The sequence below is a fragment of the Thalassophryne amazonica genome, chromosome 16 (assembly GCF_902500255.1).
Source record: "Thalassophryne amazonica chromosome 16, fThaAma1.1, whole genome shotgun sequence".
Taxonomy (NCBI): Eukaryota; Metazoa; Chordata; class Actinopteri; order Batrachoidiformes; family Batrachoididae; genus Thalassophryne; species Thalassophryne amazonica.
The window spans coordinates 64,345,465-64,361,018 of NC_047118.1; the positions used below are offsets into that span (position 1 = coordinate 64,345,465).

General features: G+C 41.1%; 1 protein-coding gene across 1 annotated transcript in view; it reads right to left on the reverse strand.

The window, feature by feature from the left end:
• Positions 1-1,186: 1,186 nt before the first annotated feature.
• LOC117528620 (axin-2-like) overlaps positions 1,187-15,554 on the reverse strand; it is a 510,972-nt gene continuing 496,604 nt past the window's right edge. The window contains exons 10-11 of the mRNA XM_034191242.1: positions 11,770-11,919; positions 1,187-2,637 (exon numbers count right to left, since the gene is read on the reverse strand). Of these exons, the coding sequence (XP_034047133.1) occupies positions 2,511-2,637; positions 11,770-11,919 (277 nt within the window). The 3' untranslated portion in view covers positions 1,187-2,510. The remainder of the gene's footprint in view (positions 2,638-11,769; positions 11,920-15,554) is intronic.

Below are 15,554 nucleotides of genomic sequence, written 5' to 3' on the forward strand. Positions count from 1 at the left end.
TATATCACCTCTCTATTGGTCACAGGACTTTTGTCCTTCGTTGGCCTTGAAATGACAAACTCAAGGTCTCAACAGCTTAAATCAAACAGTTTTGATCTTACACCCCTGTTCCACAGGAATGCACAGGAGTCAAATATCAAAATCTTATTTTTCTTTTTCACTCCACTTTGCACCAAATTTACATGCATAGATGTTTTCCAGAATTGAACAGGTGAGAACAAATGTACTAAAGGTCAATCATTGGGGTCAGAGGTCAAAATTTAAAGGCACACATATCGAGATAGGTTCTAAAATTGCCAGCAAGGTCAAATTTCTAAAGGTCAGCCACTGGGGCTAAGGTCTTGTTCTGTTTGTTGGCCGATTCCTCGCAGGTCCTTTTAACTTGGAATGTCAGTGGATGTTTGCCTCAAAATTGCGCAACAAGAATTCATTTTGTCAACCCACTTTGGACAAGATATAGTGAATTCAAGGTACACCAGAGGTCAAACTTTATGGTGAAGGTCAAGGTCACTTGGGTCAAATGCCAGATTGGTGTAGTACTTAATCTCTGCAGATGGGTACTACTACCAGAAGGTTAAATGATAAAATGGAATTAGTCGCCTTTTTTGGGATTTTATGAAAGAAACTTGAAAACAGTTGTTATGCTCGAAATTCACAAGGTGGATTCTGAATGGCCGGTGCTCCGGGAGAAATGGACAAGGCAGAATTTATTTTTGGAAAGTACCCACAAGCCTGTTGGTTTAATTTTTAATTAGGCACACGTTTAATGATGCGCCTAAGAGATTTCAACCAAACCCAACTCAGCCGACACTAAAAAGCACATAACATTCACAGACAGTTCATAAAGAGCTGCGGGAGGCCGAAAAGGTTCAGCATGTAAAAAGCCTACGGCACATATTTCCTCAGTGTCTCATTAACACACTTGGATAGTTATTTTTTTTAAATATATGATTACAAATGGACGCTCTGGTGGCCTAAATTAATGCTGCACATTTAAACTTCCTACTGGGATTAAATTAAGAGCTGATAATAGATGCAAACTGTGTCAGATTCCTCACTGCATCTGACAAGTTGTGCGTGCCGCAGCGGGGTGCGTGCGTCATGGCAAAGTGTCTTCTGCACAATATCCCAATTAGACCTTATAAAAGAAACACACACACAAACATAACCATACAAAGCCATTTGGTAATTTGAAAAATAGAACATTTTAATAAAGGCTACATCTCTTTTATAATTACAATAATTAAAGTACCGAGGCATCTTTTCAACTGAACTCTATAGAACGCATAATTTACAGTTTACAAGTGGAGCTGAAGAAGCCATGAAAAATATTATAAAACAAATATGAGGAAATGAATACTAAAAAGCATAAAAATATCTTTTTTTTAACATAAGGCCCCTTGTAAAAACCAAGGGAGTAATAAGACCCTGAAACTGGGCAAAACACGGAATCCATGTAGGCACAGCTACTGTACTCAGTTAAAACACTACGGACATAGTGTCAGTCTTCACCGTCATGATCAGCGTTAGGTAATCCTACTCACACGGGTTTGGGAGCACATTATAGAGCTTCTGTTGGAAGAATATTGATGTAAACACATTTTGGGAACTTGAGAATTGGCTCAGGACCGGTTCTTCTCAGTAAAAAAACAAAACCCAAACCCAAACCAAAAAACACAGGCTATTTGTGCGACGCCTGCGCTGCTGAAACAAAGGCACTAAGACGCGACAGATCAAGGCTAGCTGGGCTCACTTCCAGAGTCTGGAATTAAACATTAATAGTGTTTCTCTCTCCTTTTCATGGTGCATTTGGGGCCCTTCAGAGTGAACGGGGACACTACAGTAGTAAATATATTATCAAAATCTTCCCGACAAGAGAGCCGGTCTCAAAGCTTCAAAGATGTCCCGCCAAATCTCTGGGAATGGGAGCAGTTTTTAAAGAGGTATTTTTTTCTATTTTATTTTTTTAAGTCTACAGTTCAAAATGACGGGCCCAAAATTAATCAATTTGCTCAAGAACTGAAAATGTTCCCATGTGGGAAACTGGAGTAGTTCCTCCATATTCAAGCAGCTTGTCCATGGAAAAATAACGGGGTCGGAAAATGGATCATTCCAATAAATAGCAATAGAACTCTTTACACAACAATACGACCGTCACAATAAAAAGCAATCTACATGTATATCTGCGTATACATATTAGCAGGATGCTAGCGGGCGCCTGTTGACAGGCGCTGGCAGGGGCGGGGAATCACATCGGAACCCAGCTTCTTTAACGAGTGGTCTTCATCTCAAGAGTCTCTGGAGTTTTCAGGAAACATATTTCAGAGTCCATCGCTGTCGTCACTTCACGGCGGCCCGATCACCTGAGTCCTGTTATCTGTTTCTCGTCTAGTCCACATGGACGACATCCTGCCAGCAACACCTCCAGTCTGACCATCTTTAGCTTAAAGGACACACCAGCTGTGCTTTGTGTATGAGCAAGTAAATCCAGGCAGGCGTGGCTGTGGATTTCACTCCATCCTCTCCACCTTGCCCAGGATCTTGCCCTCATATGTTGGCAGCAGGGAACCATCATCTGACACCTCCTCAAACACGGCACCACACTCGAACTCATCACTGGCCTTCTTGAAGTAGTACCTGCAACAAAGAAATCAAGAGGATTTAGTTTTTTTTTTTTTTTTTTGATGACTTTCACTCATTAACATTTGCAAGTTGAATTTTGGGGGTGTATCATTAAGGATGCAATGATGCATTGTGAATCAGTTAAAAATAAATAAATCTGTGAAGATTCGAATTGGCTGAGATGAGAAATGAATCGTGATGCTCTCTGACTCACACAAGCAGAGGCCGCAGTGAAGTTAGTTTTAGTGTGGAAATTTGACAGCAAATATCAGTGGAATATCCAACCTAAAACTAAATTCAGCGCAGTATAGATGTTCCTGGTTGTGCCAGTTGCAGCTTTAATGCATCACTTTCATGAAAACGTGTTGAATTCCAATACTGTGCGGCCGGGTGGTGTAGCCATGTATTTTGGAGGATTATTAAAGTGAAATTCTAAGATTTAATCCGAACATATAAAGCGAGAAATGCTGCATTTTGTCCTGACCTGAGCCGGGCTGAGCGACCTGCAGGTTGTACAAATGTATAAAGCTAAGAACATTAAAAAAAAGTGTGTTGTCTTTTCATTTAGTTCTCCCATTTCAACATATTGACGTGCACTTGTCTAAATTGTTTACTGTTAAGCTGCTCATTCTAAATGGATTTTTCCAGCATCAGCTACGTCCAGTACGGTGGTCTGTAATCTTGTGCGTATCTTTACAGACGATGGAGCTGCTTTTATGCAGACTGGAAGTGGAAAGGTTCAGCTGAAATCTGAACTTTTCTTTCCTTTTCTGGCAGAAAAGCACTTTTAAACAAGACACCCTGGAGTCAAACCGGGTACAATCTACCAGCATAAAGACTCCTCAGAGGTACGAGTGTAACCTGTTACTAAAAATGCTGCAGTCTAAAGTAAGAGACCTGCTCTCTTCATCCCTTCCTCCACCTCTTCTCGCTTTCCGTTTCTCCATCAGGCTGTAGCAAATGTTAGCTAACAGGGGCCAATTAGACCAGCGTGCAAATGAAGGGCTCCTTTGACAAAAGCTGAAATTTTGGGTGCCTGCTAGTCTGCCCGTCATTTACAGACCCCCCCTTACAGCAGCTTCCACATTATGACAGAAAGACAGATGTAACATTTCCTCATTCTCTGAATTGCAGAAAGAGAAAGAGCAGTCACATGTCAACACGTGCGTCTTTTCAGGAGTAAACATTAACTCTTTTCCCACTAACTTTACTAGCCAACCTTTGAAAGATGGGGCGCAAATCGTTGACCTTTCTTGCTGAAGGAACAACTACGGCCATGGGTATGTTGACCCCATACCTGAAGGTTTTAGACTACTGCAGGCCGTGGCTACATCCTAAAACATGTAAGCGCTCAATTCCTCTGCTGGCCCACTGAACCAATGAAGTTTGGTGCTCGTGACCAGAAATTCCATCAAACCCTTTCATGCATGTGAGAATTTTTAAAGCTGCTTCTAAGCCCTGTTCTCACTTTCAAAGACATGCATCCCAGAAGGTCATGGTTTGAAAACTTGTCCATGTCTTGGAAAACCAGGAGGGTATCCACGATAAACCAGGACATTCCATCATTGTGCTGTGTTCTTGTTTTAATCATGTTGGGATTTTGAAGATGCATTTCCAAGTGTCCCACAGACCTGTCATTGTGGTAATGTTATAATTCAGGTGCTATGGTTGTTTCTGCAAGTCACGTGGTATAAGTCCGACATGTTACATCATCAAACCATCCACTTTGACACCTGCGTACTCCAAGTGGGGGACTGGAGCCTATCTCAGCAGTCATATGGTGTGAGGCCCTGGACAGAACTCCAGTCCATCACAGGGCCGTCATCAAACCACATGCAAGATAATATTCGTGGATAACTGTGATCTTCACACAGTGGTTTGTAAAAATGATATTCCTTCTTTTTTTCTTTTCTTTTTATTCAAGAGTGCGGCCTTCCAGTTAGAAAAAGAACAAATAAACAAACAAAAAACACTATTTCTTAAGAACAAAGAACTGTCTTCTCTTAGCCACTTTATTTGGCACAACTAAGTTTCATGATCAGATAAAAGACTGGGTTTTATTTGAGTCTCTGTACAGAGCATGAAGTTGCTGTTTGGGACTATTGTGGCTCGTCATTTAATAATTGATGATGGATTATCACGGGTGGATCAGACAATCCGAGTCTAATAACAGCGTAGGCTCTGATGTTTGGCATACTCTAGTTCGGGCGTGGTGTTCTTTGTTCCTGCATCATTTCCTGAATTTAATGTCAGTGTTGCAACAAAAAGGTGAGTCCAGTGCAAACCCAGCTCACCGTGACTTTTAGCTGTTATTGTAGCACGTTTTGCTGTTTGGTAAAGATGTTTACGAAAATGTCTTTTATCTTTGAAGCCCGACGACAGATAAAGATATGAGGAAAACTCAAAGCGGTAACGCCAACACGATCACTCATACAACGCATCAAGTGTGACCTGACATTTTAAAAACATGCTGCAAATAATTGAGCCCTGTTACAGTCCCACCCCCCACTCCACCATTTATTCATCCACTCATTTTCTATACCCGCTTACTCCAACTAAGGGTCACCGGGGGTGGGGAGGACTGGGGCCTATCCCAGCAGTCGTAGGGCATGAGGTGGAATACACGCTGGAGAGGTCGTCAGTCCAGGGTGAAAATGTGCAGTTTTGTGTAAAATGTGCAATCTTGACAGAAGACTGGTCTGAGCAAGTGGGTCAGTAGGAATGCTGAGCCACGGACATGAAACTTTTCTGGCTGTATCCTAAGAAAGCGTTTTCTCTCTTAGCCCACGGAATCACTAAAATATGAGGTTTGGCATCCTGTTACCTTATCTGGCACCCAGAACCTTTTACATCGATCCATTTAGCAAGTGATAATATACAACTATCAACATGGAACTTAAATCATATCATAGTTTGAATGCTCAGGACAAAAATGCCAATTTCAGTTTCCATGTTTTTGGCCATAACTCAAGCCCTAAATTCAAGTGGTAAAACAACCATCTAAAGATCAAACCATCCAGCCACATGTTCTTTATAACTGACAATTCAATTTCAATTTATTTCATTTATATTGCGCCAAATCACAACAAAGTTGCCTCAAGGCGCTTCCCACAAGTAAGGTCTAACCTTACCAACAATGACCTACTTTATCTGAAGCTGAGATCAAATTTTACACTAAATATGTAGTTTTTCAATCACTCACCCCTAACTGACTTTCAGCCACATAAAATCTGGTTTCTAACTGTCACATTACAAATTGGTAGCTGGTTACCAGCTGCTTCCTGTCCAGGGAGGTCTAGTTTCAGACTTATTTTGTTAAACAACTGATCACTGATCGATGTCCACCTGAGGTCCTACAGATTCCTTAAGCCAGGCAATATGTTAAATTCATATTCCCGTCTCATTTTGAGACTACATTCCCTGAAAGTTTTGGAGGCCGAGTGTTTCAGGCTACGAAAACACTCAACATACTGATGGGCAGCAGCTCAGAGGATTCTTCTGCACGAGCCAATCACCTAGCACGGTGAAACATGAAAACCATATTTCTGTGGGAGAGACAGGGAAAGATTCCCTGAAGCAGGAAACCTTTTGACAGGACTTTTAATATTTGAGTCTAACCTACAGTGTACAGGATTTAGTGTCATCTAATGGTAAGGTTGCAGATTGCATTATGCCACCACGGGTGTAGCAGACCAAACAGTCCACCCCTAAAAACTGGTCCGCCTTTTACATCTGCGCATGCGTCATTTCAGACCACAACAGCACGTCTGAGATGGAGTCTCTTCACCCAAAGCAATCAAATGGATTAATGGGATTATTAACCATCAGATGATAAAGGTAAAACCTTTTAAATCATTTTAATGTCAGTTTTGAGCAGAAACGAGGTGAAATTCCTTGACACTTTGAAATGTCCGATGTGCAATGAATGCATCAGCTAACAGTTTAGCGGTGGCGCTCTGATCACTTCTGCCGCCTTTTATGATAAAATAATGCTGAATTTATGTGTAAATGATTGTTGTGGAAAAGCTTCAGATATCTGTTGCTGTGATAGATAATGACTGGTGTGCAGTTTGAAGCAGAAACGAGGTGTTAATCCGTGAACCGCGTCATCAGGCGGGACCGATTTTTACGGGGACCATTCGGTCGGCAACACCGGTCCTGAGTTTGCTTCCTTCCATGTTTTTGCTTCTTTGGTGACAGAGATTCATGCTCCCTTGCCTTCTGTTGCGATAAACAAAACATATGATTCTCCTTTTTACAAAAATTAGGTTTCTTGTTCACCCGCACTAACAACTAGTAGACCGTGTACAGGGGAACGACCACTGACTCTTCTTTTTAATTCAGTGATCAACTTGCCCTTCAAAATGCAAGAGATGACGTAGTTAATGTATCTACATGGTGGTCTTGCCCGCATGTAGATACGTACCGCTCATTCTAGCCTTATGAAAACACAGACTCAATGTTGTGGGCAGTTATACATTAATGAATAGACAGTTATTCATTCATTCATTTTCGATGCCTGCTTATTTCAATTAAGGGTCAAGGAGGGAGCTGGAGCTTATCCCAGCGATAGTGGTCGAGAGGCCGGGCACGCCCCAGACGGGCTGCCACTCTATCGCAGCAAACACATTGTTATGAATGCTATATTCCATTTCTGTGAGTAAACATGTCTAAAACCTACACACTGTAGCTTTAAATCAATTAATCATTTCATCTTTAGTGTAAAGGAAAAAACTAAATTGAGGGAGGAGACTCCTCAGCCATGACTTCACTCTGCCATCAATGATGCAATGCCCCCTCCCCACCTCATTTTAGAGGAAGACAGACTAACGGGGGGGGGGTTTGCTCATTAACAACGTAATGGAAAAATGGCTCCATTTGCTCTGCGTGTGGGGCGATTGGAATGTCAGTCTGTTTGTGGGCATTTCATGTTTAACAAAAGCCAAACACACCATACGTACAATACTCGCAGATAGGTGCCCACGCGTGCACATGCTCCAATCACAGCAACAGAGGACAATAATGGAGAACAGAAACAGGAAGACTTCAACTACACGGAATTACAGGTGGTCGGCGAGGGAATTATCGTGGCTAAATAAGATGCCATGAAAGAGCACAAAACACGCCTGATAACTGTATCCTGCTTTCCTATTTAGAGGAGGTGGACGAAGAAAAAAAACTTCTACTCTTTAAAAAAAATCTTCAAAGGGCTGTGATCTTTTTTTGCTGAGAGACACAGAGAGGCTGAATTTCCAGTGGAACATGTTTTATGTGGTGAGATCTGTTTTCCCCCTTCTCTTTCTGTTTGCACTGACATCTGGCACCAATATCGTCTGGCAGGGCCCAGCGGTACTGTTCTTTGTTGAACCGCTGCCATGCTGAAATGACCCAACTCCACACATTCTCTGGCTGCTGTTAAAGCACCGCACAGTGCGCTTTCCAAAAAATGTGCATGATATGACACAGGAACTGAGAGAAGCAGACAGACAGATGTGGAGTGCTCCTTACATTTGTGGATTAAAAAAACAACGAAACGTTTCACACATCTGCACGGTGAACCGGTTTCTAAAGGCGCTGCCACCGGACCGTCTGTTGCCATGCACTGAGGTGAACATGATGGCATTTAACAATGTGCCTTTTACAAAACATCCATTAAATGATTACAAGGTGTGCAAACATTGTGCACCTTCGATGTGAGCACGTTCAGTATGGCACAAGCAGAAAAAGAGGCCTGATAGCATCAGCAAAGAATTTGCATGCCGACATTTGTGTGAGTCTTTGTTGGTGGAAATGAAAAGGGCCGAGGCTTCAAAGCAAATGTGTATTAAGTGTGCCTCTGCGTGGAAATCAATACCAGATGCGACCCAAATCGCTGAAGTTCAAACTCTGCCTCTACCCCCCCACCCACACACACAAGCCTGAATCTGACTTTGCAAGCACACAAACACTGATGCAGCATTCCAAACTGTTTTGCTTTGTGATTACCAAGTCATAGTTTGCAAAGACTGATTAATTAAATAAATGACTTTTGCATGAAAACACACTGAAAGATTTTAGAGATTTTTTCCAGGCTGCCTCTCAAATCAGCTTAGGCTTAATTAAAGCATTTGAACGAGTTCATCAGCTGAGTTTATTACCTGTTTTCACCAGATTTTATATTTTTCAGACACATTTAGTCAAAAACATCTGGACTGATTTTCATGAAGCCTGTTAGAGCGGGGGGGGGGGGGGGGGGCAATGGCCAAGGATAAACCTATTTTGATATAGATCGGCTTGCAGGGAAATCTAGGAAATGGTTTTCATGATATAGGGGCATTTACATCAGTTTGTCATGAATTAATACACCAACCTCAATTAAACTAGCACAGGCCAAGTGTTTGTGTGTGTGTGTGATGGAGTTTTGTGCACACAAGAACCAGCATTGTTGCTTGTTGTGCAACTTCAACCACACCTGCTCCTAATTTCCATCATGTTAGTGATGATGAGAGTGTTTCCCAAAACAAGGCCAACACGTGTGCTGTAAATTCCATATGCAATACAAAGTTGCCTTTTGTATTGATCTGGTACATCAAAATAAATTTTCAAAAAATTTTAATTAGCTTATCTTCTTTATATGCCCTTTTATGTTCGGAGACTTACGAAATGGTAGATTTATTTATTTATTTTTTTGTTTGTTTCTAAGTTATTGTGGTCATAAAAGTGGAGGGGATGGGTTTGTTTATTTGTTCACTAATTGTATTTTACTAGGCTTTTACCAACATCTAAAACTCATATAATTTGAAGACATTAATTGAGAATGAAAATAAAATTTAGTTTGTGTGCAAAATGGCCAAAAAGTAATATCTCACTATTTTTACGACTTTGACAGTAACAATAATTAGAGTAAAAACAACAGGAAAAAAAATCATTCAGAATTAAGTGCAAATTAAGCGTGTTGTGCAGGCACCCACTGATTTTAGGCTTTTCTTTGGAGGGGAGTCTCAAAGTTTTTCATATTCCTTACTGTGGTTAGTTCACAGGTGGTGATCCACATTTAGCAACTAAGGTCCAGTCCCAATATGCTCCCTTCGCCCTTTCAATTCATTTTGCACATACACGTGAATGTAAACATTCACATTTTGAGGTTAACTACAAGGCTGGAGGTGTCTGCATGTTGTCTCAGTTTTCCACTCATTTTTTAAAGTTTTTTTTTTTTTTACCTCAGTCATGTTAAGAGTTAAGTTAACCTGTTTTGCAGTGAAAAACAGAAGCGTTTAACCAACTTAAATGAATTGTTTCAATTGGTAACATCTAAATGAATTAAGTTCTTTGAACCTATGTTAATGAGTTACATCAAAGTTCAAACAATTTAATTCATTTAGATGTTATCAATTGAAAGAACTTTTAAAGTTGGTTCTTTTGGCAGTGCATGTGAATCTCCACTTTGCTGCAATGTTGCCAGACACAGCTGATGATTTCCAGTCTTAAGGCTGCTCAAAACCCGCCTTCAGCTCACAAAATAAAATTCAAAATGGCCCAATCTGGCAGCACTGCTCTGCTATACCCAGGAGACTTAAATACTCGATCAGATTGCATTGAAACAACAATCATGATCTTATTGTAGATGACTTATCACACAAAATGTTTAAATGAATGCATGGTGATATTGTTTTGTGGACAGTCAGCTCATAAACCTCACAGGTCAGGAGAGATGGGAAGAGTCACACAATTGATACAGACAAAAATTTCAGATGAGTTGCAGAATGAAGCTTTTCAAATGCTGCCAGAAGACAGCTTTGAAAAATGAAACCTGTGCACGATCCCACTCAAAGGTCACAGACAGAAACCGTAACAGAGGCTAAAGTTTCATATAACAGTGCCAGGACAGTGCTACTCATGACCTTAAACAAATATATATACGCGAGCAGGTTTTGTTCTCACTTCAGCCTGACTTCACTTGTGAAAGTGTGGAAGTGGTGCGAACGTAGCAGGCATTTGCAATGAAAATATAAAACCCAGAAATGCAAAGAGTGGAGTTCCTACAAGCTGCCACAGGTTCCAGTAAAAAGATTAAAGTGGGACTGACAAGTACAGATATGAGCTTGAAGACCTGCCAGGTGCCAAATCTCTGCCCTGCGGTTTAAACTATGACTAGACAAAGTTAAACAGTCAGCGTGTCATTCGTGGTACAACATGTGCTACAGCTTACATCTATTTGATTGGCAAACAGGCATCATCAGATAAGGTTCATTTCATTCTGGCAAGTGTTTAACCAGGATCAACTTTTTGACTGTATAACGATGACCGGAAGCCCTGCTGTTACTGCACCAATACTGATAACTGCTCCAGTTTTGGAAAACACCTGCAAAGTCAGCCAAAGTACAAGTAGAAGGAAGTACAAAGTAGGCCCTGAACCCCACTGGCACTGGTGCTTATGCTCAGGTAATGTAGTGCGAAACAGATTAGAGTTTACGACTTCCTACGAACAGGATACCAGTCCATCACAAGTTACTTCCCCAGCCAAGTTAAGGACACCCGTTTACAGCTGTATGCAGACAAGACAGGTAGGACGACTGGGAATCACACCCAGGTCGACATATTAGCAGCAGCCCAACTCCTTATCACACTGAGCTCTCTGCAGCAAGAGAAGATACTGGAAATTACACGATTACAACAGGGTCTTATCTTATTTTCCTCTTTGCACCTGCCGCTTTAGACAATTTGGTCCTGTGAGAAAGCTCAAACTTCTAACAGTTTCAGTTTGGGGCCACATCCTGTGCATCACAAGAGGTGAATTGTTCATATTTTATTCTCAACTGAGTTTACATCCACGACTTCCAGGGCAGATCTAACATCAATTGATGAAAATTTTTAAAACCCAAAGCCTTTCTGCCTGCATTTTATGGCAATCTAGGGAGCTAAATACTGTCTCTCTAGTTATCGTTTTAAAGTATAATGCTTATTTTTACATTTAGTCAATTGAGCTGGACTGTGCACTGCAGTAACTAATTCTGCATGCAGCACAGTTCATCAATCAGCCTTTGTTTACGCGACACCATTGACCGGTGGCTCGGGGGGGGGGGGGGGGCTGCAACCCCTCAACCCTCTAGATATGCCACTGGACGTCAGTAAAATCACACGGTACTGCTCTGTCTGCGCTCTACATACCTGTAGCTGCCCTTCTTGCGGAGCTGTTCCTTGAAGTGACCCAGCGTGAGACTGTGGCTCTTCATGGTCCTTCGGTAGGGGATCTCCTCACCACAGAAGAAATATGTGACCACCGTCTCCCCGCTATTCCCCTTCTTGCACTCCTTCATCCTGTCGGCCAATCAAAGAGAGAAAGGTGTCACAGGTGTTATTTTGACCAAAATAACGCCTAACATCATCAACAATCTAATGTTTGCAGCTTGAGGACACAGAAGGAAAAATTAAGTGAAATATAAAGTAGTTTGAGTAACTACACCACTGAGTGACCCAGTGCCATTAACGAGTGTTTGTGTGTATGTGTGTGTAGAAGGGGCACAACATTACTGATTCCCCTTTAGATATGTCCAAGTCTTTGTAGGCCCACTTCAGAGGCGCATCTCTCTTTGCTAAGCTCTGCTCGCCCCAGCTGACTGACAGTCCACTGAAGGACAGCCAATAAAAATGATACAGATGTATGAAAGTGATGCCTCAGTCAGGTCACTGTGTCACTGTGCACAGCGTAAATGCACAAGGCTCAGGCAATTAAAGGTTCTGTACACAAAAAATGTGTGTATAATATGTGCTCAGCTACCTCCCTACATCAATCAATCAATCAATTTTTTTATATAGCGCCAAATCACAACAAACAGTTGCCCCAAGGCGCTTTATATTGTAAGGCAAGGCCATACAATAATTATGTAAAACCCCAACGGTCAAAACGACCCCCTGTGAGCAAGCACTTGGCTACAGTGGGAAGGAAAAACTCCCTTTTAACAGGAAGAAACCTCCAGCAGAACCAGGCTCAGGGAGGGGCAGTCTTCTGCTGGGACTGGTTGGGGCTGAGGGAGAGAACCAGGAAAAAGACATGCTGTGGAGGGGAGCAGAGATCGATCACTAATGATTAAATGCAGAGTGGTGCATACAGAGCAAAAAGAGAAAGAAACAGTGCATCATGGGAACCCCCCAGCAGTCTACGTCTATAGCAGCATAACTAAGGGATGGTTCAGGGTCACCTGATCCAGCCCTAACTATAAGCTTTAGCAAAAAGGAAAGTTTTAAGACTAATCTTAAAAGTAGAGAGGGTGTCTGTCTCCCTGATCTGAATTGGGAGCTGGTTCCACAGGAGAGGAGCCTGAAAGCTGAAGGCTCTGCCTCCCATTCTACTCTTACAAACCCTAGGAACTACAAGTAAGCCTGCAGTCTGAGAGCGAAGCGCTCTATTGGGGTGATATGGTACTACGAGGTCCCTAAGATAAGATGGGACCTGATTATTCAAAACCTTATAAGTAAGAAGAAGAATTTTAAATTCTATTCTAGAATTAACAGGAAGCCAATGAAGAGAGGCCAATATGGGTGAGATATGCTCTCTCCTTCTAGTCCCCGTCAGTACTCTAGCTGCAGCATTTTGAATTAACTGAAGGCTTTTTAGGGAACTTTTAGGACAACCTGATAATAATGAATTACAATAGTCCAGCCTAGAGGAAATAAATGCATGAATTAGTTTTTCAGCATCACTCTGAGACAAGACCTTTCTGATTTTAGAGATATTGCGTAAATGCAAAAAAGCAGTCCTACATATTTGTTTAATATGCGCTTTGAATGACATATCCTGATCAAAAATGACTCCAAGATTTCTCACAGTATTACTAGAGGTCAGGGTAATGCCATCCAGAGTAAGGATCTGGTTAGACACCATGTTTCTAAGATTTGTGGGGCCAAGTACAATAACTTCAGTTTTTATCTGAGTTTAAAAGCAGGAAATTAGAGGTCATCCATGTCTTTATGTCTGTAAGACAATCCTGCAGTTTAGCTAATTGGTGTGTGTCCTCTGGCTTCATGGATAGATAAAGCTGGGTATCATCTGCGTAACAATGAAAATTTAAGCAATACCGTCTAATAATACTGCCTAAGGGAAGCATGTATAAAGTGAATAAAATTGGTCCTAGCACAGAACCTTGTGGAACTCCATAATTAACTTTAGTCTGTGAAGAAGATTCCCCATTTACATGAACAAATTGTAATCTATTAGACAAATATGATTCAAACCACCGCAGCGCAGTGCCTTTAATACCTATGGCATGCTCTAATCTCTGTAATAAAATTTTATGGTCAACAGTATCAAAAGCAGCACTGAGGTCTAACAGAACAAGCACAGAGATGAGTCCACTGTCCGAGGCCATAAGAAGATCATTTGTAACCTTCACTAATGCTGTTTCTGTACTATGATGAATTCTAAAACCTGACTGAAACTCTTCAAATAGACCATTCCTCTGCAGATGATCAGTTAGCTGTTTTACAACTACCCTTTCAAGAATTTTTGAGAGAAAAGGAAGGTTGGAGATTGGCCTATAATTAGCTAAGATAGCTGGGTCAAGTGATGGCTTTTTAAGTAATGGTTTAATTACTGCCACCTTAAAAGCCTGTGGTACATAGCCAACTAACAAAGATAGATTGATCATATTTAAGATCGAAGCATTAAATAATGGTAGGGCTTCCTTGAGCAGCCTGGTAGGAATGGGGTCTAATAAACATGTTGATGGTTTGGATGAAGTAACTAATGAAAATAACTCAGACAGAACAATCGGAGAGAAAGAGTCTAACCAAATACCGGCATCACTGAAAGCAGCCAAAGATAACGATACGTCTTTGGGATGGTTATGAGTAATTTTTTCTCTAATAGTTAAAATTTTGAAGTCATTACTAGTTAAAGTTAATGGAATACTCAGCTCAATAGAGCTCTGACTCTTTGTCAGCCTGGCTACAGTGCTGAAAAGAAACCTGGGGTTGTTCTTATTTTCTTCAATTAGTGATGAGTAGAAAGATGTCCTAGCTTTACGGAGGGCTTTTTTTATAGAGCAACAGACTCTTTTTCCAGGCTAAGTGAAGATCTTCTAAATTAGTGAGACGCCATTTCCTCTCCAACTTACGGGTTATCTGCTTTAAGCTACGAGTTTGTGAGTTATACCACGGAGTCAGGCACTTCTGATTTAAAGCTCTCTTTTTTTAGAGGAGCTACAGCATCCAAAGTTGTCTTCAATGAGGATGTAAAACTATTGACAAGATACTCTATCTCACTTACAGAGTTTAGGTAGCTACTCTGCACTGTGTTGGTATATGGCATTAGAGAACATAAAGAAGGAATCATATCCTTAAACCTAGTTACAGCGCTTTCTGAAAGACTTCTAGTGTAATGAAACTTATTCCCCACTGCTGGGTAGTCCATCAGAGTAAATGTAAATGTTATTAAGAAATGATCAGACAGAAGGGAGTTTTCAGGGAATACTGTTAAGTCTTCTATTTCCATACCATAAGTCAGAACAAGATCTAAGATATGATTAAAGTGGTGGGTGGACTCATTTACTTTTTGAGCAAAGCCAATAGAGTCTAATAATAGATTAAATGCAGTGTTGAGGCTGTCATTCTCAGCATCTGTGTGGATGTTAAAATCGCCCACTATAATTATCTTATCTGAGCTAAGCACTAAGTCAGACAAAAGGTCTGAAAATTCACAGAGAAACTCACAGTAACGACCAGGTGGACGATAGATAATAACAAATAAAACTGGTTTTTGGGACTTCCAATTTGGATGGACAAGACTAAGAGTCAAGCTTTCAAATGAATTAAAGCTCTGTCTGGGTTTTTGATTAATTAATAAGCTGGAATGGAAGATTGCTGCTAATCCTCTGCCCCGGCCCGTGCTACAAGCATTCTGACAGTTAGTGTGACTCGGGGGTGTTGACTCTTTTAAACTAACATATTCATCCTGC